The sequence below is a fragment of the Sapajus apella genome, unplaced genomic scaffold, assembly GCF_009761245.1.
Source record: "Sapajus apella isolate SASKATOON/1434 unplaced genomic scaffold, GSC_monkey_1.0 scaffold58, whole genome shotgun sequence".
In the NCBI taxonomy this organism is placed as follows: Eukaryota; Metazoa; Chordata; class Mammalia; order Primates; family Cebidae; genus Sapajus; species Sapajus apella.
The window spans coordinates 8697602-8722268 of NW_022436998.1; the positions used below are offsets into that span (position 1 = coordinate 8697602).

Sequence of the window (24667 nt, forward strand, 5' to 3'; positions counted from 1 at the left end):
GCCATGGTGGATTGATTGTATTCATTATTCATAACCTATCTATTGCCCAAAAGCATTTACAGGCACTAATGGGTAACAATGTGTTAAGTAGGTACCCAAATCCAGTTGATTCCCTACGTAGCCAATTCTACATCCATCTCAACTCAAATACCATTTTGGGAATAACGCTTACTGTTGGGATGTCCAGGTTCCATGAAAGACCAAGGAATGGGGAAACCTTCCAATTCCTGAAATCATAGAACTGTACTATAGCATTTTGTAGCCCTTTCAAAGCACTTCAATGTATGCTCTTTCATGTGGTGAATGCTCAGAACATCTCTGTATTCAAGAGCCAATGATAAAAGTGATGATCAAAGAGGTCAAAGGATTTGTCCAAAGGAACCTGGGCTGGACCCCAGGTCTCCTGATTCCTGCTGCAAACAATCCTCCACACACCACACAAAGGTCTTTGGGTCCATGGAGGCACCTGTGGGAGGGGAACCTCCTTTATGTTTTCTCCAAGACTGTCTTCTAGAATCTAACCTTGGAGCTGAATGGTTAGACTACTAGTAGTTGCCAAATCCGATTGATCTCCTGTGGCTAGGGAGCTTGTAACAAAATGAGCCAGTAGTTAATTGATTTACAGAAATGTAAGGATAATGTATGACTCCTTTTGGGCCTGTAGAAAGTGAGAGAAAAGTGATTGTGGTAAATCTGCTCTTCCTGCATTCATCAAATTTAAGATCCACCCATTTTAAGGCACAGTTTTGTTTCAGAAAGGGAATAGAAGTTTAAAGGAAAACTGCATCTAGAATTGATAAACTGTGCTAAAATATAGTTTTTTAAAAAAATAATTTGCCAACTTATTACCATATTTCAAACACTGGGTTAGGCACTGTAAAGTTGTTATAGTATTCCTGCAATAAACCTATGAAATAGATAGTATCCCCATTTTATAGAGAGGAAATTGAGGCTGAGAGAGGTAAAGTTGCTGACACTCAAACGAAGCATGGCTGACTCCAAAACTGTTGCTTTTTAACTGCTATGCTAATCTTCCTCACGCATGGCTCAGGGCTTCCTTTAAGAAAGAATTTATGACAGTTCTCTCTCCAAGTGAAGATTTTAGAAATCAGACAATTTTATGATGTCAGTTCTGTTTCCAGTTTATAAAAACTGGTTATTGGCTGCACACAGTCAATTGCATCCAGGAACTGTCCTCAGGTCTCATAGTCTTAACTACTCTCTATTTTAGCTGCCCTGCAAATTTATATTCCAACTACGACCTGTCTCCTGACTCCATTACAATGCAGCCACCTTCTCAATGCCTCCCCTGGGATGTCTAGTGTGCATCTCAAATGAAAAGTGCCCCAAAGAGTACTTCCTGTGCTATCCATGGCAATGGCACTGACAAGTTCACAGATACTTGGACCAAAATCCGAGGTTTCCTCCCTGAATTCTGAATTATCTCACAGTCTAAATCCAGAATCTAGCCAGTTTTGTGTACTCATTCCCCAAAATATATCCCAGATCTCACCCTTTCTTATCTTGTCCACCACCGACCCCCTCATCCAACTACCACGCTCTCTTGTCCAGATCTAGACAACTGTAGTAGCCTTCTAACTGGTGTCCTCTTTCAAACCTCACCTGCTATAGTGCATTCTTCACCAAACAGCAAAGGAATGTTTTAAAAACCATAAATGTAATCAAAACTCTTTCCTCCCTTCTATTAGAAGAAAATTCAAATTCTTCACCACAGAGGATTCTGTACTTCCTCTGGTACTTTCTCACAGAGTACACAGCTCTCCAACTGTATTGCTTTCAGTTCTCCTGTTTTTTTTACCCTTGCTGGCTGCATGGGCTTACTTTCTGCCCCTCAAACATATCACACTTGTTTTCACTTTGGGAACTTTGCACTTGATGTGCTTTCCTTTCCTGAAATAACCTTCCCAAGATCCGATTGTCATGACTGATTCTTTTCATTCAAGCCTCAGGTTAAGTTTCACTCTCCCAGGGAGTATTTTCTTAAATAACCCAAATTAGAGTAGCCACCTCCTCACACAACTTATACCATCCCTTGTTTGATTTTTCATACTATTTTTAGTAATCTTAGATATTTGCTCTGTGATTAGGAAATTATACCTTGATATATTCCCAATATTTTGAACAATATCTATTATATATTTATGAAATAGGTAAATTATTGTTTTGTTTCTTTGAACACTCGTAGAACTTAGATATTAAGTAAATATTTAGTCATATTTATTTTTACAAAATGCATTCTAACCTATTTTATTTCTGGCTTGGCTTCTTTTTTGGTATACACCATATTAGATAAACTTGACAGAAAAACAGATATAGGTGCATTGTCTGTTTCACTTTTAATCTAGAAGAGGTAAACCTTACCTAATTTCATAATTATTAAGTTGCTTGATTGCATTCTTGGCTTCCAGTTTATTTGAAAATGTTACAAATGCATATCCTCTATTGTTTCCATTAAAATCCATCATCATTCTCATTTCATAAATTTTACCAATCTGTAAGTAACAGAAATAGAAAATTTATATTTATACATTTGTACTTCTGAATGTGTGTATGTGCTGATGCAGACACACACACACACACACACACACACAGTGTTTTCTGAAGTATGCCTCCTGCTGGTACTAATTGGCATTTGCAATGTGGAATGGTTTGCATATTTTCATGTGGGTTCAGATCAGTTATCTGATTCATGAGAGAAGTCAAGTTAAATAAAATGTTCACAAGTAACATTTCAGCCTGAGTTAATAGAATGTGTTTTTGTTAGAGCAAATGAACTTTCACCACATAATTATCTGAAACATCTCAGAGACATGAAAACACATTTTATCATAAGTACAATTTCTTACATCTGTAATTCCAGCATTTTGGGAGGCCAAGGCAGGTGGATTACTTGACCCTGGGAGTTTGAAACCAGTTTGGGCAAGATGGTGACACCCTGTGTCTACAAAAAATACAAAAATTAGCTAGCGTGGTGGTCCGTGCTTGTGTCCCAGCCACTTGGGAGGCTGAGGTGGGAGAATTGCTTGAGCCCAGGCAATTGAGGCTGCAGGGATCCATAATTGTGCCACTGCAATCTAGCCTGGAAAACAGAGCAAGACACTGCCTTTAAAAAAAAAGTATAATTTCTCGATATGTATGTCCATGTCCTGTAAATTGTCCTCTGAAATCTCCATAGTTTAATGTCCAGTTGGTCCTATTCTATCATTGATGTTTAAAACAAAAAGCAAGAAAGCTCATTTGCCAAACTAACTTCTTAACTGTCTTTTTCCTCAGCCATGACATCAAAATGGACACAGATATGTTTCAGGGGATGATCTGGGAGCCTTGTCATTTTCTCCCTCTGCTGGCTGAATGTAAATGCTAGCCTAAATACTATTAACTCAGGGCCAGGGCCTCCAGAGCAGGAGAGTACTCTATTCCCCTGGCTATCATGACTCAACTTGCCCATATGACACTCCCTTCTGCCCCATGACTGTCCTGCAGGAATCTAGACTGAGCAATTTACTATTGCTGGCTGCTGTAAGAAGGGTTGCCCAAATAAATATGATGGGGCATGTCTCAGAGAAGTGCCGTTAAGCACATGCCATTACCTTTGCGGCTGATCACTTCTCAGCTCAGCCTTACACTACCCCACCCACAGTTCTTCAGTAATGAACATTTTTTTTCTGGGCTCAATAGGAAAGATTTGAGCATGTTTCATCTCTGTTTCAGGTTTTCTTGATGCTGATTTTCAGATTCAGTAGATACGATTCTTACAGAATTAAGTCTTCATTATTTGTCCTCATGCCAAGAGGGATTGCATGTGTAAAATTAGGTACAGTTCTGAATCTGAGGCTATCATACATACACACAGACAAAATTGATTTTGGCATTTAGGCAGAGAGCTAAATTCTCATATTTACTAAAATGTTCAGGAATATACTTGTTGCTAAAAACTATTTGGTAAATTATTAAAAATAAAATTTAAATTTGTGCTCTTCCTTTAATTGAAAAGCCATGTTCTTAATCTTCTGGATGCATTTAAATAGATAAGAAATTTAAACTTGGAGAAGAAGATTTCATTCTGGATTAACGTGTACAGATATATGTTGAGTCATGACAAACATATACATTCTTTTAAAATGAAAATATTGTACTTTATAAAGCCATATTAAAATTTCAAGTTGGAAGAATATCTAATTTTAGACAGGGTGTTGTAGTGTTATTATAGATGGATAGACACATTGAGTTTGTAGTAGATGGCAAAGATTGGGGAACAAGATATAGATTTGAAAGTCATTAGAAATTGTAGCAATGCCAGCTGTCAGTAACAGGACAAGAGCTAGGTCAAAGCACTGATTATAAAGAGACAATCACTAAAAACTTTGTCCATAATTGAAGAATGGTAATTGGAATGAAAACAATCATTGACCAAGAAGGATAAGAATGAAGTGAAGAGAATAGGATTTTTCCCTTGACAGATAATAAAAATTAAATGTTAAATTTGGACTCACTTTTTCACATAATGGTATAAGCTCATCCTCAAAAAGGTCTCGAGGAAGTTTTCCAATAAAAATTTCACAGCCCCTTTCAGGGGGTGCAGCATTCCAGCCAGGTGGAGGGCCACCATATTTTCTTTGTCCATTCTCCTGCAAATTCAGGACAGGCGTGAAGGAGAGGAGAAAACTATAAAGTCTAATTCAGTTTCCTTGAATATTTTTCAAAATCACTTCACAATAAGGAATGTATTTATCATTGACAAATAATAATAGTTGACTGGTTAAAGGAGAAAAATTAAAACCTTTTATATGGATTATAATACTACACTCTGCTTCAGCAGCTTGCTTGAGATAAACATTGTAAAAACTTGTGCTAGGCAAGTATAAGGTTTTTCTTTTTAAATTTCATTGAGGTAAGAACACTTAAGAGATCTATTTTCTTAGCAAACTAAACAGTGAACAGATCAGGGTAATTAGCATATCCATCATCTCAAACATTTATCATTTCTTTGTGTTGGCAATACAAGGAATAGCCTTCATCTAGCTATTTAAAACTACATATTAATAATATATTATTGTTAATTGTAGTCATCCTGCAGTGGTATAGAACACTACAACTTACTCTGGCTGAGGCAGAAGGATCCCTTGAGCCCAGGAGTTCATTATAACTTCTACAACTAATATTTTAAGAAGTTTTATGCTATAAAATCATACATGTGGAAAAAAACATAGTGATATATAAGGTAAAAGAAAAATTCTCCAATGTAACACTCTACCCATCCTTAGATGTAGTTACTGTTAAAAATTTCAGTCTGCCCTTTCAAGTATTTTTCTATGCATATTTTTAAAAGACATGTTAGTTGTTTAAAGACACAGTTTTGTATGATAGTTGTTTTTTTAAAACTGAAGTAAAGCAGCTTGTGGTGTGCTTGTTAAATCTTCATATACATCAACTTGAGTTTTTCTCAATTATTTTCTAAGTATTAGCACATAGGCTCATTGGATCACAGTATTTAATTGATGTCTGTGGTGTCTGTGGTCCTGATCACTTTTTTATTTCTAATAACTCATACCAAGTTTTTAAAAATAATAATTTTAAAAGATGTCATATGAGTCTTCTACTTTGCCTGGATTCTTTTTTTTTGTTTCAGACAACTGAAGTTTTAAAAATCAACCTGAATATTTAAATTTTTGACTAGAGAGTTCTTGTATATTTTTCTTACTCTAACATTCTTGTCTAGTAGCAAAACTTTGATATCACTGAGAAGTCTGAGAAATTGAATTCTTTATGATTATAGAAAAAACCCAAAACTTGGTAACTTGGTGGTCTATGTCTCAACTAAGAATTACCTTAAAAATGTGCAATTGACATTTTCAGAGACATTAATGGCTTTTATTCCTTTACTTATTTTCAAACAAATAGCTATATAGTACTTACTATATGCCAGATACTGCTCTGTCATTACTTAATGTCATGGGTTAAGTAAGGACTGTTACTATTCCATTTACATAAGGTGCCAAAGCCCAGATAAATTAAGTAATTTGCCAAGATCACATGGTTGGGAAGTGGAGAAGCCAGAATTTGAACCCAGGCAGTCAGGCATCAAAGTTCATCAGCTTAATTTCTAAATTTTGCTCCTTTGATATATGAAAGCCATTTAGAACAGACACATACATTAAAATATTCCTTATTCGCCCGGCATGGTGACTCATGCTTGTAATCCCAGCACTTTGGGAGGCTGAGGTGGGTAGATAGCTTGAGTCTAGGAGTTTGAGACCAGCCTGGCCAACATGGTGAAACCCCATCTTTGCTAAAAATATAAAAATTAGCCAGACATGGTGGCACATGCCTGTAATCCCAGTTAGCTGGGAGGCTGAGGCATGAGAAACACTTGAACCCAGGTGAGATTATGTCACTGTACTCCAGCCTGGGTGACAGAGCAAGACTCTGTCTCAAAAAAAAAAATTACTCCTTATTTATGAAAAAATTTATCATGCCATTGAATAGCAAATTCCCTACTGCAATTTAAAATCATTTCAATTTCTAATCATTTTATTACATAAAATATTTGGAAGAATATATCTCATATTTCTAACCACAAAATTCAACGTTCAAAACTTTTCAGTGCCAGTATGATACACTGAAATTTCCACAAGTGACACCTGATCTCATATGATGGGTACCCAAAATTATTAAAAGCATTGTATAAAATTACCTTCAGGCTATGTGTATAAAGTATATATGAAATGTAAATGAGTTTCATGTTTATATTTTGGGTCCTATCCCCAAGATATCTTTATTATGTATATGTGAAAATTCTAAAATTAAAAAAATCTGAAATCCAAAATACTTCTGGTCCTAAGCAATTTGCATACCAGATACTCAACCTGAATTGCCAAATTACCGTCTTTCTCCCTGGGCAAACTCTCCATCTGAGTGACAGTGATTCTTCTGAGCCCATTTTTGCATATCTTTGATGTCTATAACATTCAACAGATTATTAGAATAAATTTACTATACATTTGGTGGCATTTTTACCCTTGCGGTTGAGGACACTGAACTTTCATCCCGTAATAGTAAAGTGGTAATTCCAGAAATTCTACTTTGAAAAGCTTTGATAGTTTGAAATTAAATAGGCAACCAGCAGATTGACTTTTTAAAATTTATCTTCAACTTTCTTGTTTGCTATAATTGCTAAAAATGTCATCCAACTATTTTATGCATATCATGTGTATAGGAGGATTTATCTGCTTATGATCTGAAATAATTGACCAGGAAAGCATATTAATTATCTTTATGTGTTTTCTATAAACGCTTGAAAAAATTCCAAAGAATATTTTTTGAGACAGTAAAGAGATGCTCTGAAGCTCTCTCAGTGGGGGAGATTTGCTCTGTGAGCCACCCACCGGTCTCGGAATGCACCAGTAATGGAAGTCCAGACCAATTTAAGGCAGGCACTGGGCATTAGTCATGAGGTTAGAATAGCTGTCCATTACTCAGAAAGGACAGTTGGGCTCTGGGTTGCTAGTATGTCAGGCACTATTTTCATAGTTGAGGAGTTTAAAATAGATAAAGCCCAGTTATAACTGCTCTTTTCCCTCCTAGCTGATATCTTACTCAAGGGAAGCATTCTCCCCAGCAGCACAAATGTATTAATAGTTCAGACTAAAAGAATATAGATTTTTGTTTTTCATAAGACAGTGTTCATTAAGCTCTGGAAACGTTTATTTTTCTAATCAAAGACTTAGAAACTGTTGTCTCTCTAGAGTCATATGCAAATAGGTGGAAAATCTTCAGCTATGTAAATGAACAGTTGAGGACACAATTCTAACTATAAATCCAGTGGCTTTAATTTAAATATTGAATGTTGAGTCTACTCAGTAACTCAGTTAATATGTCAAGAGTACTTGGAAATTTCCTCCTATCACAGATATTTCAAGTCCTTCATGATGGAGCCATAGAGTCTTCAAGAGATTATGTCTACCATCATCTTGACCTTGGATGAAAACCATACAACCTTCTTCAATAAATGATTCTAAGCAATAAGTCTTAGCATGGAGGTTGAATGAACTGAGTTAATGTTGAACACTGAGCATTTGATCTTATTATACAGTTGGGGAATCTGGGAAAAAATTGCCTTCTCTTCTAGAACTTAAAAATGGCAGATACTTGATTTTTCCAGCTTTCCTTGCAGCTGGGGCCATCATGGTTATTGGACAAGCATGGTTTCCTTTACTAAACCATGGATAATCATGGTTTCCTTTACTAAAATTTAGTTCTGATGAAAAAATCACAAATGGTGCAAACTTTAATGCTGAGTGTTCTGTGATGTTAGATAACATTTTCTTACCATGACAAATATGTGATGTGGTTTTGGGTATTGTTCTTAAAAGCTTACCCTTGAATTGGATTCTTCACATCTAAAGTTTCTGTGAACCAATTCCCTTTTAATAAACTCTTTTCTATTTAGCCAGTCAGAGTTAGCTTCTGTTACTTGCACATGATAGTAATGGCAGCAGAACCAACAACTATCTTCAACTGAATCAGGTATTTTGCCGAGTGTTTTACATTCATTTATTCTTCTCAACAAATCTATGAGGATGCTACTACTATTGCTTTCATTTTATGGTTGAGGAATCCAAGGCTTAGAATATGTCCAAATTTATATAAGCAATAAACAGCAGAGACTAAATATGAAGATGCTTGTAGTCACATTATCTTTCTTTCATTTTTACATTAACACAATACACTAATTTCATAGATGAGGAAACTGTATCCAGAGATATGTAACTTGTCTAATATCACAGTGGTTTAATTTGTTGTAGAAAACACTAGAATAAAGATCCTATCATTCTGGATTTGGTGAACTTTATGGCATATATAGTATTCAAAAATTCTGATGATTATTTTTCTCAGGCTTACCAGCCTCATAAAACCTCATGTTATGTGTTACATTTACTTTCCTGTTCAACTTCACCAGTCATGGACACTGGATGATTATTGTTTCCCATAAACAAGCCCATTCATAACTGGAAGGACATTAATTAAGGAACCCTCATTCAGCCTGTTTTTTCCTGAGTACTAATTTCAATTTCTTTAATGGCTCTTTGGAAAGTTCATATTTTAAATTTGTAATCGTCTTTGTGGTTCTCTTTGGTTCTTTGTTTTTTTTCTCTCTCTCCAAGGGGGAAGAAATTGTGTGCTTTTCATAACTAAACTTGTTTCAGATCTTTTCCTATCCATTTTCTAATTTATCAGGTTTGTTTTTATTCCTGCTCCTGTTCCCTTAGGTCCTGGTTAATCTACCCATGCTTAGTAGCATTTCAAGCCTTTATCAGCTTGCCAGTCACCAGAACCATGCCTAGAACAGTGGTTCTGTGCCCATAACTCCTGTGCATGGTTCTTAGAGTTGACAACAAGGCATTGAGGACATCTCTCTTGACTGTGTCACTTGTGTTTCATGAGTGTATACTGTATTTTTCTAGTTATTGATTTATAAAATTGAATAAAAGTATTTATTACACATTATTTCTACTATATTCCACCTATATACTAGATCCTTCATTATGTGTTAGATAGTTTAATGAAAGTCTATAGGGCCATAAAATGTACCAACAGGACTCTCTTCGATGTGATTTTACCTTTGTCTCCTTCCACAGATTTTGTTGACTGAGGACAACAAACAGTGCTATAGGGGATATTCATTTTTAAATTGTAAATAAAATAATTATCTATTTTGTATGATTTGTTCCCCTTCACATCTTGTTAAAATCAGTGACTTCATGTTGGTAAAATCTGTTTCTAGACTGGAATTTAGAAAGCAGAATTTATTTGACTTAATATAATGTAGAAGTTGGCATTATTTCTATTAGCTATTTTCTACAATTTTTATAAGGCATATACAATATGAATGCCAGATATAATGTTGCTGAAGTAGAAAGAGTAATAACAATTGTAATATAAAGACTAAATGAGTTGTTGAAATTTATGGAAATATAGAATTAGAAACAAAGACAGGAAAAGCTAGGGTATGAACATAATATTCAAATATTAATTTAGCTTTATCATCATACAGCCTAGTGTTTCTCAAAATATGTGAGGATATTAGGTAGTTTATAGGTCAAAATTTCTTATTTTAATAATTATGGATTTTTAAATGTACATTAGAAAAAGTATAATTAGCACACAAAACCTATGGGTTTCTACTTACATAAATGAGAAAAGCTTTACTTTTAAAAATAAATGACTAAAAATAGTAAGTTGATTCAATTAATTCTAAATAAATAGTATTGGTGGCATGTTTCTATGCCAAAAATCATGAAGAAAGATACAAATGGCTCTTGACTCTTGAAAATTTATTGATTGATTTTACTTTTTACAGAGCCCTGACATTTTATCTTTAAAAAGTGTATGACATGGTTCCTCTGAGGAAACAGCTATTAGTAAATTATGAGTCAACTTCCTGTTTCACTTTAGAAGGGTGACAATTAAGAATCTATTTCCAAGGAAATTAATCCTAATTTCACTTGAAGTTGTTAACTGTCTTATGGAAGCAGAAGCAATTTGTGTTATCAAATTGATACATTTAATAATATCTTTTAATAATTTCCCTTTATATTTAAGGGATTATTCAGCATCAATGTTTGAAGCATTCAAAAGCAAATAGGCTTTTTAAAATGATGTGTTTTGAAAAGATTTTTATAATATATGATGTTGGTCCTTCATAAGAATACTGAATTTGAAAATAGACAAAATTAGAAAACAAAACTTTTTTTCAAAATTAGCAAACAGAAAACAGTGTTTTTCAAAATTAGAAAACAAAAAGCATTACTGCGTGTGGGTGTGTGTTTCTACAAAAGAGAACAAGTAAAATGCCAACTTACTTCTAATACTCTCTGTTTACCCTTTCCAGTAAAGTTTGCGTAATGATGGACTGCAAAGCATTATCTGTTTTTTTGAGTCCGGGAATTGCTGTGCTCATGCTCACTCCTGACTCTGGGCATGTGGCTTGACACACTGCTTCCATCTGTAGGAACCTCTAATTCCTTCCAAGAAGTAATTAGGTGACAGCTTTAGTGATTCCTTAATCGGTTTGGGGCTTTTATCCTTTTAGAATGTGTAATTTATTCAATAGACCCATCTAACTTTTTGTTTACTTACAGATACGATTTGCCTTTTTGAATTAACTATTATTATTGCCACTAGATCTGATTAATTTATGCAAAACTTCCCTTGTACAGATAAAGACACAACGAAGAACATTTGGTATGGGTAATTGCTCTTCTATCTTTTCCTAGTTCAACATATGCCAAACATAATCACATCTAATGCACTGGGGTTGAGGCATGTAAGGAATTTTATACAATCATTCGTCTACTTACAACACCCTTGTGAATTTTAATTTCTGACAAGCTGAGGGACGTGGCAAGCCACTAAATCTTTTCTGATTTTAATTACTTCATCTACAAAGGAGTAGGAGGGTTGACTAGGTAATTGCAGTAGTCCTGTCGGGATGTCAGGGTGCTTGTGAAAGGAAGGCTGACTTTGATATCATGTTTAATGGAGGAAAATGTTCATAGGCTGTTTTGTGAGTTAGTCAATTGGAGTCTTAAGAGGATGTTGTTGTAATTTTAAAAATCAGTGTATCTCCAATTCCATATCCACTTGACATGTATTCTGTTAACTACCTAATGACTTTTTATGCATTAATTCACTTTGTTGCTTAAAGAAACTTGTACCAAAAAGAAAATATATATTGTCCTTATAAGTGGAATATCAGTATTATTTCTCACAAATGAACGGTAATTATAAAAGCAATTGTAAAAGAGGGAAATCATGATCAACTTCTACCTAGACATTGTCCTCTACTAAAAGCTCTAGACTTACTCTTGGTACTTAAAAAGGCTTGCAGGGCCTGGAGAGGTGTTTAAATCATACCTCCAACAACTAACTTTCCTCACCTGAAATCCTGAAAGAGTGTTGAAAGTGGAATAATACTCTCTATATGGGATTGGATGTTATTTAATGATGTGGTGAATGTACCATTTAACGTCATCTCGGTTCTCTGCTCAGCACCTCTTTGACAATGTTATAAAGGATCACAGCTGTTGAAATCCTATACAAATTCATGATTGGCAGGATCTGTGATCTCCATAATTTCTTCTTCGCCTAGCTGGTTTGAAAGCTCTTTGCATCTCATAATGGTAAGCTTTCAGGTTCTGAAGGTGAAGAGTCACTTATGTTTAGTTGCTGATCAGTACTAACAACCAGATAGCACTTTTAAAAATTGTGAATTTGTCAGCAAGTGGAGTCCAAAGTCCATAATGCCTGGTCTTGCTTCTGCATGTTTGGGTCATGAAGTTCACACTGATTTTTAAGCTGATAAAATAGAAAACTTCTTTGCTTATAGCTTAAGGGAAAGCACTACCATGTGCAGTTTGTGAAGATTTTGAATCTTATATCGAAGACTTCGTGCATAGCCAACACCCTGTTAGGCTATTCAAGGAGAAATTCATTACTATTTGGAAACAATAGCTTCTGGAACATATCTGTGTTCCTTGGGATAATGAAGTTCCTTCAAATGTTGGGCACACACCCTCCACAAAGGAATTCACAGAACTCCTTCATTTGGAGTCTTTTGCACCATGCTGTGGCATCTCTGGCTAGTAGAAGTAAGACTGCTTCCTAGCTTTAAAATAAAGTTGGCCTGTGGGTGGCTGGGGTGATAAGCTTAGGGAAGCATGAGCCTGTGATCATCTACTGGTCTCATCCTGTTCTGATGCTTATTGCTACCTATTTAAAGAGTTGATATCTATGCACTTGGTGAATGACCTAAGTCCTTGGATAGCAGGGATGTGAGCAGGTGGTGAGAACAGTCAATAGAGGCAACAGTAGGACCCAGGAGCTATATTTTTCTATGAAGTCAGATTCCTATCTCTGTCCCTAGGATTTTTTGTGCAGCAGTTGAAAAAGGATGTCAATGCCACAGTGTTTTTCCATCTGCTCTTCTCAGAACCAGTCTAGATGAAGCCAATTAGTAAACCTGAGGCCCTCAAGTTATTTTTATTGTATTATTTGTGGGAAAATATGCCATTTGAGAAATATCCAATTAAAATTTCCTAAGTACATTATCTCAAACCAGAAAGATGGAGAGTTAACTTAATTTGGGGCACTCTTAGAAGAGAAATGGTATTCCAATTAGACTTGATCTACCATCATCCTTGGTACCTGATGGCTTGTGTTTGCTGAAGAATCGAAAAAAATAGAATCAAAACATGTAATTTCATTGAAACTCAATACAAGAGAGTATGCATAGAAAGGAAAGTGTGAGGGGTGGAAATTTAATACTGTATTTTGTTCCTAGTTTGTAGAGATTGTTCCCAGGACACCAGGTCCATGGGTGATTAATAGAGGAATGGAAAGATGACACCCACTTACTTATCTGCAGTAATATCACTAGATGTTAGAAATTAAGACATATTAATGTCTTCACTGCCCTAAACTGTTCTGTGTTTTATAAATATTTTGTTTAAGGAGTACTGCCTGTGTGCTCCATCTTCCCGGGATACTTAGCTCCTTGCAAAGTTTGCTTGCTCTCATAAGTCTCAGCTTCAATGTCATTTTTCCTAAAGAAGGTCACCTAGCATTCTCTTTTACACAACCTGGTTTATCACATTCTTGGCACTTACCATGATCTGTAATTACTTTGCTTATTTCTTTGTTTATTTTCTATCTTTTCTATGAGACTAATCTTCATAAAGGTAGAAACATGTCTCTCTTTGTGGTGGAATCAACAAATGAATTAATAAATGAATGGGTGAGAGTCCAGTGCTTGAGTTGGTGTGAATAGGCAGCACAAGAAGGGATACACCTACTTCTTTTAAGGAAGAGTAAATACTCTTCTATATTATAAGGAATATTCTTTAAAGCCTAGATTAGCTTCTAATATAGAGCACTAGTTTAAGGATTTGAGTTGGAGTCAGCAAACATTTTTTTGGAAAGGGCCAAATAGTTGATATTTTAGGCTTTTTGTTTGTTTTAAAAAAGAAATCCTTAAAACATAAAAAAAAAAAAGTATTCATAGCCTGCAATTATGACAAAAACAAGCTGTATCCACATTTGGTTCATGGGGCATAGTTTGTTGACCCTGGTTTATAACTGTGTAACTCTGGGGCTTATTTTCTAACTACAAAACAAAAAGGATTGGACTATATCAATATTTTTTTAAAGTTTATATATATGCAGAATTAGAAAGAATAGTCTAGTGAACATGGGCACCTATCATCCAAATTTAATAATGAAGATATTTTTCCCATGATTTTTCTCTTTCTTTTACTCCTAACCAAATGACCCTTAAACTTTTTTTACCTTATAAGATTTTTTCTTGTAATAAAAATAATCTGCATTTATTATAGAAAATTTAGAAATGAAGAAGAACAAGCAAGAAAAAATTAGAGATTACCCTTTGTTATTTTACAATATCCTTTATTGTATGTGAATAATTTCTTAAAATATTATTTATAAATTTATGTGTAGCCTTCAGATTTTTAACCAGATGTTAAAATTTGGATACTTCTCCATGTCTGAAAATTCTTTGAAATCATAATTTTACATTGCTACATAATTTGAAAATATAAGGATGATCATAGCTTATTTGATCATTAATATTTATTGGATATTTAAGGTATGTTTAAGTTTAAATTTTTAAAAAATTATAAATTTCACTATGATGAACATTCTTATGTCTAAATATTTGTCCTCATTCCTCAGGTCAAAGAGCATGGTCAGTTTTAATTCTCTGTACAAAAAATGCTCATCTATTTGGTACCCACAGCTGTATTGCCCATTTGAGGCTGCCTTATATTGTTGCCATTTTAAATTTTGAATACATTCTTTTTCATTTCACCCATGTTATATGAACTTTAGATCAGGCACTGCATTTTTATATTCTCTAATCCCAAGACTCAGCACTAACACATTTTTCTCAATAATAAGGATTAGGAAGCAAAACAAGAACAAAACCAAAACAACAACAACAACAAAACAAAAACAAACAAATAAAAAACACTCCCCAAAACAACAACAAAAAAGAAAACCTTGATGCTTATTTAGGATGAGCATTGGTTTAAGAAAGCAAGGGGACTATCATACCTTATAAAAATTGATTGTGCTGTAATGATTTTTGGAAAATAGACTACCAATAGGATAACTAAACAATGCTAATATATACCACATTTTAACTGATTATATTTAAATATATATATATATTTTAAAATACATATTTTTCAATATATTTTTAAGTCTGTGTCTATTTTTAAAAATATTCAGACTACTTGAGGGTGATTTTTATTAAATATACATTTAGGTTTAGTTGCAATAGAATTAAACTTGATGTCACCAGACACCACATTGGGTGGAAGTGTATACTTTTCTGAATATGCTTACCTATGAGAATGTATTTTTCTAGTTCTAAGGAGAAAATTCCAGGTGGGAGGAGCATCACATATCACAGTTTATGACCCACATCATTAATGCATTCTTGAGGAAAGGTTCATCATAATGTAATTTGCTTTTGTCTTTAGCTATCAAAGAAATATATGCTATCTTTAGAAATCTGGAAGTACAGTTAAGAATTAAAAAGTAGGGAAAAAAATCCCCACATATAATTCCATTACCCAGAGGCAAAGACTGTCCCCATGTTAATAATGTAGCACATGTCCTTCCAAAATATTTTTATAAGGCTTAATGCAATTATGAAGCTTGAAGTTTAACTTAGTAGCATTATACAATTTTTATCAATAGTATGTATTGAATACCTACTATATGTGGGGTATTGCATTACGTCTCTTTATTCTCTAAAATACTTCGACAAACATTTCAGCTGTCAATATCCAAAGGTATTTATTTAGTTTTTTAAAAGTCACAAAGCATATTTCCAAATCCTTAGAAGCAGGCATTATTGCATCAGTTGCTACATAAAAGGCTGGCTCACGTTATTAAGTAACTCACATAATTCTATTTTTGATATCTGTATTTGTCCTGCTAGTGATAAGAGAGCACAAATTTATTACTCTCTGTTTTTGAATTCTTGTTTTGCAAATATTCAACATTCAGTATTAGAGACTGTAAAGATATAGCAAAAGTAAAGCCTTCAAACTCTAGTTCATAAAATTCTAAACTACCATTTTATGGGTATGCTCCTTGGATTGTATTAAGATGTTTCTTTATCTTAACTTTTGTACAAAAACTTAAAAAAAAAAAAGTGAACCTGATGTTCTTAATGTTGTCTTTCTTTCTTTTTGTATAATCCAGAGTAGGAAGACTGAAGTATTAGTAAGACTAAAGGATTTTCCCTAACTTAGGAAAAGTTTGAAGTTGTGTTTCTACACATGCCTGGTCCACCCTTTCGACCAAATAGTCCAGTGTGCTGACCAGTTACTAGATTTAGAAGATACTAGAATCACAAAAATCATGGGCAAATAGTTGGGTATTGCCAAGCTGATCTTCCAGGAGATTATGGCCTGGAGTTGTTAAGGGACTTATTTAAGATCATACAACTCATATGTGGTTGGGACTAGATTAGATTATAGGCCTTCTGATTTAAAGTCTTATGTAATTTTCACCCTCTGTAGCAAAAATCAGGAGGGATTCTTCAATTCATTCCAAATGATTGAGTTATATAGGTATTTACTTTATGATTAGAAGCCTTAGGTATGGATAACTAGCGTTTAGAATATTAGGCTTCCACATTATTGAAGATCTGATTCAACATTCACGCTGCTAACCAATATTACTTAAAGTGAATCATGTTACAAAGTTTAGTTTCAAACAAAATGTTTTTTGCATGCTCTGGCATGCTGCTCTCTAAAATTGCAATCTTAAAAGTCTCATTATAACAATTCTTAGTTTTCTGAATCTAGCCAAAAAATTTGGCCAATAACAACAGAATCTTAGCCTATCAATCTCACAAGTTATCTAAACTGTTTGTGCCTTGTTTTCTTCAACAGGAAATTGGGGATAAACATAGTAGCTACCACACAGTGTATAGTAAGGACTAGATTAATTAATATACACAAAGCAGTTAGAATAGTTTTGTTATTATTATTACAATTAAATTGTGGTCTAAGTCATTACTATAAACATTTCCTGAATATTATTGAATATGTAAGATCAAGGTAATATGAAGATTGGCCATATTTTTTTAGGAATAGGTTATATGAAAACATTTTAAATTATACATATTTTTTTCTCTATCAGATAAATGTTCTTAAATCATAACATTAGACCTTACAATGGAGTAAAATTTTAAAATGAAGTAAGATTATCTCCATTGTTATTTGGGTCTCTTCAAAAAAATTATTTGCAAAGTGTCTACATAGCTCTAACAATAACGCTACAATTGTCCTTCAGAATTTTTTATGTGATTACTGCTGGTAACTGAATATTATTTCATCTGCAACAGGAATTTAAAATGGAATTGGACTTTTAAGATTGATGCATAATAGCTGTACATATTTATGGAGTCCATATATGATATTTTAATACATGCATACAATATGTAATGATCGAATCAGGGTGATTAGGGTATCTCTCACCTCAATTATTTGTGTCGGGAACATTTCAGATCTTCTTTTCTAGCTATTTTGAAATATGTAATAAATTATCATTAACTCAGGCCTCTGGTTTTGGTATGAAACCAAGTGACTAGAGTACCAAGCAGCATGAAAGGTAGCAGGAAACTATTTTTGCATTGTTAACTCTCACTCAACATTCCAAACTCAGAAAAGAGATTGGAGAGTTTGAGGGAAGTTTTTGAAATTTACGCAGATATTTGGAGGCAACTGCTGTTGTGTTGTGAGTTTTAGTTCCTCCTAAATGGGAGGAATTGGGAGTTGCCTATTATTTTGCCTCAAGCAGGAGAGAGGAGTAGCAGAGAAACCACCTAGACAACTTGATGTGTATTCCCTGCCTTTGTGTTTGGGAAACATGCTAGCTGGTGGGTCTAACTCACTCCTGAAATCTCTCAATGTGAACAACAGCCTTGTTGTTGGCAAGGAGAAGTGGTTGCTTTGTGTAACCTCAACTTCCAGATTTTGCTGGGTCAGGGAATGTGTGTTTCCAGGGGACTAGAGTTTGGCCACATGTAGGAATTAATGATTATCTCCCATCCTGTCCATGAGGGCAGATTCAGATATCAAAGAGAACCCAGCAGGAGGCTGGGTGTCTAAGGATCCTACAAAGAATTGCACAAGTTTTAGATACCTGTCAGACCCCAGAGCCCAATGAAGGTAGCTCAGTAAAAACTTTCCTTTCCCCATTCCTCTGCTTAATTTTTCCCTTCTGCTTCAGTCAGGAGTCAGAAATTATTGTTACCAAACTGGTGTCGGAAGAGGAAAACACAGCTCAGAAAAACAGAAAACAAGTAATTCTCCACCTTGACATACTTGGGGAAGGGGAAATAACTATAACTTTGAGTGATTTTATGTCTTTACGTTTATTCTAAACTGTATCTACTATGGAATAATATCAATATGAAAAAATATCAATTTTTTAATGAAGGATCTTTTATTACCTGAACGTTACCAGAAAAGTTACGAGACTTGACCTGAATTTCATCTGGGGGAAAAGGAAGAACAAGTACCCAGAGTTGAATTAAATATAATTGGCAATTAATATTATTTTAATATTATTTTTTATAAATTCTGCTTGTTGAGTATAATAATTATACATTGATAGTTTACTTAATAATTTTCTTATATTTATGTATTTAGGTTTATGACATGCATTCTGGCTAATGTCACTCTAGACAGGTTTATGCATATTTCTATCTTATATTATGGGTTCTTAGAAATACAGTACCAGAAAGGGAACACTCTTATGTATAAATATTAACAGATTGCTGTTTGAAAGGATTGAAATGCTATCTATTTCACCATCTTTGCACAAATGTTTCTAATATCAAGAAGTTCAAAATTTAAAAAAGATTCAAAAACATTCTTGATGTTATAACATTTACGGGAAGTGTTGATTGCAAAAAGAAAGAAAACCCTCTTTTCAAAAGTTTATTAATGAGCCTAAAATAATTTGACTTTTAAGTATTAAGAAAACTAATACATCAGTATCTCAGTGACTTAAATGAAACTTCAAAAAGTCAACTATGAAATAATAGAAACTTAATAGAAATTAAAATACTTTGCTGTACTGTAAAAAGACCAACATTTTTTCTTTAAATAAGATAATATATGTATCTAACACTACATAGTTTGCTTTTTAAAGCAGCATAAGTTCTCTAAAGGAAGATATCATAAAGATAATAGTAATATACAGATAATTTCTAAAAGACAACATCTATGAATAGATAGTTTTATTGTGGTTTCTTTTTTTTTCTTTTAAAAAATGCTAAACACGGACAAAAGTTAGTATTACATATCCTAGACTGGAGTAGGTGTTCTGAGAAAACAAACTGCAGCAGCTAGACACAAAATGTTCATTCCTTGGATCCCACATCTAGAAGTCTTACATCTGCAGTGATCTCTCTCGAAACTAAGTCTGGTTCCTGCTGTAGTTTACTTTCTGCTGATTCTTGAAACACCAATGTGATTCTACTTCACAGCCTTGAGTGGCAAATTCTAGCTGCCTTTTTGTGATAGTCTCTATAATTGTGGACACTGATTCTGTGACAAGTTAAGGTTGAATTAATAACCTAGAGTAGAAAGAAGGTTACATTCAGGGTCATCTACAAAACTGAAATGTTGGCCGGGCGCGGTGGCTCAAGCCTGTAATCCCAGCACTTTGGGAGGCCAAGGCGGGTGGATCACGAGGTCAAGAGATCGAGACCATCCTGGTCAACATGGTGAAACCCCGTCTCTACTAAAAATACAAAACATTAGCTGGGCATGGTGGTGCGTGCCTATAATCCCAGCTACTCAGGAGGCTGAGGCAGGAGAATTGCCTGAACCCAGGAGGCGGAGGTTGCGGTGAGCCGAGATCGCGCCATTGCACTCCAGCCTGGGTAACATGAGTGAAACTCCGTCTCAAAAAAAAAAAACAACAAAAAAAAAACTGAAATGTTGCAATTCCCTTCTCTTTTAGAAAGGGACATTTCCCTAAAGAGCTATGTAACTGACCATTCCCATTTGGCCTTTTAGCACCACTAATATTCCCACTACTGTGCAAATTCAGTGGTGAGTCTCAGCAGATTTCACAAGAAGTTCCTACCTGGACCAAGCTATATCCTGTGCGCTGGACCAGTGCACGTAGGGCTGCTTCCTTCTGGGTGCCGCTCAATCCATCCCCGGATTTGTGATTTGATTCCATTGAGAGTGATTATCAGCAAAAAATCAGGTTAATTAGGGTTGCTCACTGAAACCAAATTTAAGATAAATTAAGTAAATTACTGTTGCCAAGTCCAAACTTCTCCTTTTCATGAAGGACATCTTTAAGAAATATTGTCTGTAAAGGAGTCATTAAAGTCAGAGCAACTAAGAATTATATACAAATAAGGCTCAGTAAATGTACTCTTAAAAACTTTTAAAAACGTGCAATATTTGTTGAAATTTAGAAACAAAACAATGAATAATACTCATTCTCCAATTATAATGCAGATTAGTAATTCTGAATCCACTTATCTCAGGATGTCACCAAATGCCCAAAAACAGATCAGCTCCCATCTATTAAAAGAATATGAAGGATGGTCTTTAAAGATGTGGGAAGAGGGTACCATGATTAATTCTAACCACTAAGATAAGGCATCAGAATTCTCAAAGATTGAGCTGTATTTTCTGTGTCAGCAGAGACAATTATCTACTTATTCTTCAAAGATAAAATTTTAGAACAAAATGTTCCAGTATCATATATACAGAAGTGATCATGCAAACTATGTAATAAAAATGTGACATTGATTTTAACAAAACAAGAAAATGGATGCTTTTGCGTTGATGTGGGAAGGGTCTGCTAACATCCAGATCACATGCCACAGACATGCTCAGTAGAGTACATGAAAAAGTCTGTAAATTCTAAAAAATGATGAAAGTTTACATATGTTCATGTTTGCATATACAGATATGAATATATAATTTCAGCATTTCATTGTCTGTATTTTCTATTTTGGAAACATGATTTGAATTACATTTTAAATGGGTAATTGCTCACATCCACAGGTTTCCAGAACAGGATAATATCCATTTTGAAGGTTCTATGCTGTTGGGGGTGTGAGGCCTGGGAGGTTCCCACATATACAGAGGTGAAGGCTGCCACACTAATTATAGTATTAGTGGCTCAGGGAAGGTTCTATGCTGGATTTTCATTGTGTTTAATGTGCTCTGTCAACCAGGACAGAGGAAATATGTTTTACAATGATCTGACTCGAATGCAACTAGAATGTATTTGAATATAGGTACTTTTGAAAATTTTCTGACTTATTCATTGAGAATTCCTGTACTGCTTTTCATTGTCCTTTAAAGACTGAGGATGAAGACACCATTAATAATATAAGAAACTGAGTGAAAAATTGGGTGAAAGAAAAAAGTGAAGCGGAAGTGGTCATTTCTGAAAAATGCAGCTTTAAGGTATTCTAGTACAAAAATTATCATTACTTGAATAATAGAATAGTAATAGAATATTACTATCAGTAACAATAGCAATATTATTAGGACTATCTACAAACATTAGTATTAATAGTACCACTATTACTAATAGCACTAATATTAGTATTAATACTACTAATAGTGTTAGTATTACTAATTGTAGCACTATTAATAATGCCAATGCTGGTGTTACTAATAGTTGTAATAATGGAAATTCTACTATAGTAATTGTATATTACTAATACTATTAGTATTACTATTGCTACCACCATTGTTATAGTATAATTTTAATTACAGGTAATTATTACTATTACTACTATTATAATTAGTGCTACTATAGTAATACTAATAGTACGACTATTAGTAATAGACATAGGGATTCTACTACTGAAGTAGTAGAATTAAAGAATGTCCCAAAGTAATAAATAAGCATCATTTAGAAAGTAATATTTTGGCTAGGTACAGTGCCTCATGCCTGTAATCCCAGCACTTTGGGAGGCCGAGGTAGGCAGATCACCTGAGGTCAGGAGTTTGAGACCAGCCTGGCCAACATAGTGAAACCCTGTCTCTATTAAAAATGCAAAAATTAGCCAGGAGTGGTAGTGCATTCCTGTAATCACAGCTACTTGGGAAGCTGAAGCATGAGAATCACTTGAACTTGGGAGGTGGAGGTTGCAGTAAGTCAAGATCATGCCATTGCACTGCAGCCTAGGCAACGTGAGACTGTCTCAGAAAAAAAAAAAAAAGAAAGAAAGAAAGTATTTTTTCAGTATAATTTAGAAAATTAAAAGAAAAAAATGAGATGATAGAGAGTTAGCTGTTTTTAGGGCCAGAACAATGTCATTCTCTGCATATAAACATGGACATTCTTGCCTTCACCTTTCTGATGGTTCTTGCTTGCTGCTGACCCAGGCCAATTAAGTTTGCATTCGCTGATTGTTTCAAGAAGCATACAGTTAATGCTCTCTGTTTGCCAGCTCTATCCTCTGCCTGGCTTTAGGGCATCATGTTTTATGGGGACTCTGTTAACTTAGTAAGTTAATATGCCAGCTTCAGTGTCTGTACTTTGCAAAAGGCAAAGACTTTTGAAGACTTACAAAGGAAACTAGTCTTGAAGATAAAATTTAACTCTTGCTCTTTTCCCAAAGGTTACTAAAATTGTCTTTTTGCGATGACACTCTCAAACTCTCCCACTGTGCTGAATTAACCTACAAAAGCAGGGAGGCTGCGGATTGGATCTGCTGGGATTATTTATGTATGTCTTAAGGCCCTTTAAAGGCAAAGTCTACAGTCTTCTGGCCAAATTGTAGATTTGTTCTTTGCTGAACTTCATCTTTTCCATTGACAAGATAACAGTCATGGTGAAATGACAAGTTCGTATTTGCAAAATCTGCCTTTAGTTTTGGTTAATAATTAGTAAAGGTTATTAAATGTATTTTCACATCAGAAAGGTCTTTTGATCACATACAAATTTACTCTGAAGTTATTGAGAAAATCTGTATAATATCTCAATTATAGTGTTAAGTCATTGGGAATCAGGGCATGGAAATAAAATTCAAAATTTGCCACAAGAAATATTTAATCTTTAATTTTCATTTTGCAAAAAAATAACCCCTCTCAAAGTGTTGACCTATTCTAAGGGGTGAACTTGAATCCCAGATAAATATTTATTTTAAGCAAGTCTGACTTTTGTTAAAAAGCTTGGTCAATTCGAAATAAAGGCTTTGTAATACATCTTGTAATTTAGCACCTTTTAAGTTCTTCAGATCAGAATTATAAAAGGATAGTTCTTAATGTACCTTATTGAAGAAACAGAATTTAAAACAAACATATGGCATGCATTAAAACTTCAGGAACTAAAGAAAAGCATTCATGAGTATTTATTACCTATTGATTCAGAAATTATTTATTGAATATCTACTGTCTTTCAAGAATTTTCAAGACATAGGGATGTAGCTGAGAAAATATCAGACCTCTCATCCCCCAAAATATCGTGGAGTTTTATAGGGAGTGAGAGAGATAATAAATAAGATCAGTGAGTAGAATATGAAAGAGTGGATCTCATGGAGGCAAAAAGTTGAAAGGTGGTTACCAGAGGCTGAGAAAGGTAGTGGAGAGAAGGAGATGAGAAGTTGCTTAAGGGGTACAAAATACAATTAGAAGTTCTAGTATTTGATAGTACAGTAGGGAAATTATAGCTAACAATAATTTATTTTATATTTTAAAATAACTAGATTTATAATATTCCAAACATAAAGAGAAAATAAATATTTGATGTGATATTCCAATTACCTTAATTTGATCATTACATGTTGTGTAGAGGTATCACAATATTACATGTACCCTCAAAATATGTACAACCAATATACATCAACACACAGTAAGTAAAATATAGTATGCTTATATAATTTCTGTGAAGAAAATCCACAGGTTTGTGGCACAGCACTGTTACCTAGATGAGGATGGCCGAGAACAGAAAGGATCAAAAAAGATGGAGATTGGATGGAGGGGAAGGCTACAGTCAGTATTACAGGAAATAATCATATATTCACATACTCTAAGCATCAGTTTCCTCATTTGTGAATTGGGGTGATGAGCAGGCTGTGCACCATATTGTGAAGTTGAAATGTGAAAACACCTGTGAAACACTGCCCGAGGTTTGCTAATAACTCATGTTGGAGGAGAGAAGCAGAGTAGAGGAATAGCAAAAGGACTCCAGAAAGGGCCTAATGAAATGTCAACCCTTCCTTGTTTAATTTCCTCCCCTTTCACTTCTCTTTACATCCCTCTAACAGGGGGATGAGGAAAGTACACCAAGTGTGAAAAGCCAGGACTTCCTCTAGTTCTTACGGTTTCCATTAACTGGCAATCAGTGTTTCCCTGTCCTCTCAGACAGTATGTTTTTATCAGCAATGGAACACTTGGTTGAAATACATCCTCACCACCAGACCTGCTATGTAAAAATGGTCCCCTCATTTCTTCTTCAACTTTCATCCCAGAGGAACCTCTCTGAGCCTGTTTCTTTACATGTAAAAATAGAATGAGGCTGGGTATGGTGGTTCATGCCTGTAATCCCAGCAATT

The 24667-nt window shown here is 34.5% G+C and overlaps 1 protein-coding gene across 7 annotated transcripts in view; it reads right to left on the reverse strand.

The window, feature by feature from the left end:
* The window catches only part of A1CF (APOBEC1 complementation factor), a 76974-nt gene that overhangs the window by 31210 nt on the left and 21097 nt on the right, over nt 1–24667 (reverse strand). For 2 of the 7 annotated variants that reach the window (XM_032245623.1, XM_032245622.1), the window contains exons 1-3: nt 20218–20320; nt 4515–4649; nt 2383–2513 (exon numbers count right to left, since the gene is read on the reverse strand). In XM_032245623.1, coding sequence (XP_032101514.1) covers nt 2383–2513; nt 4515–4649; nt 20218–20316 — 365 coding nt within the window. In that variant the 5' untranslated portion in view covers nt 20317–20320. Of the gene's footprint in view, nt 1–2382; nt 2514–4514; nt 4650–10903; nt 14415–15444; nt 15582–20217; nt 20362–24667 lie in introns of those variants that run through there. The other 5 variants (XM_032245620.1, XM_032245621.1, XM_032245624.1 and 2 more) reach the window with 4 other exon arrangements.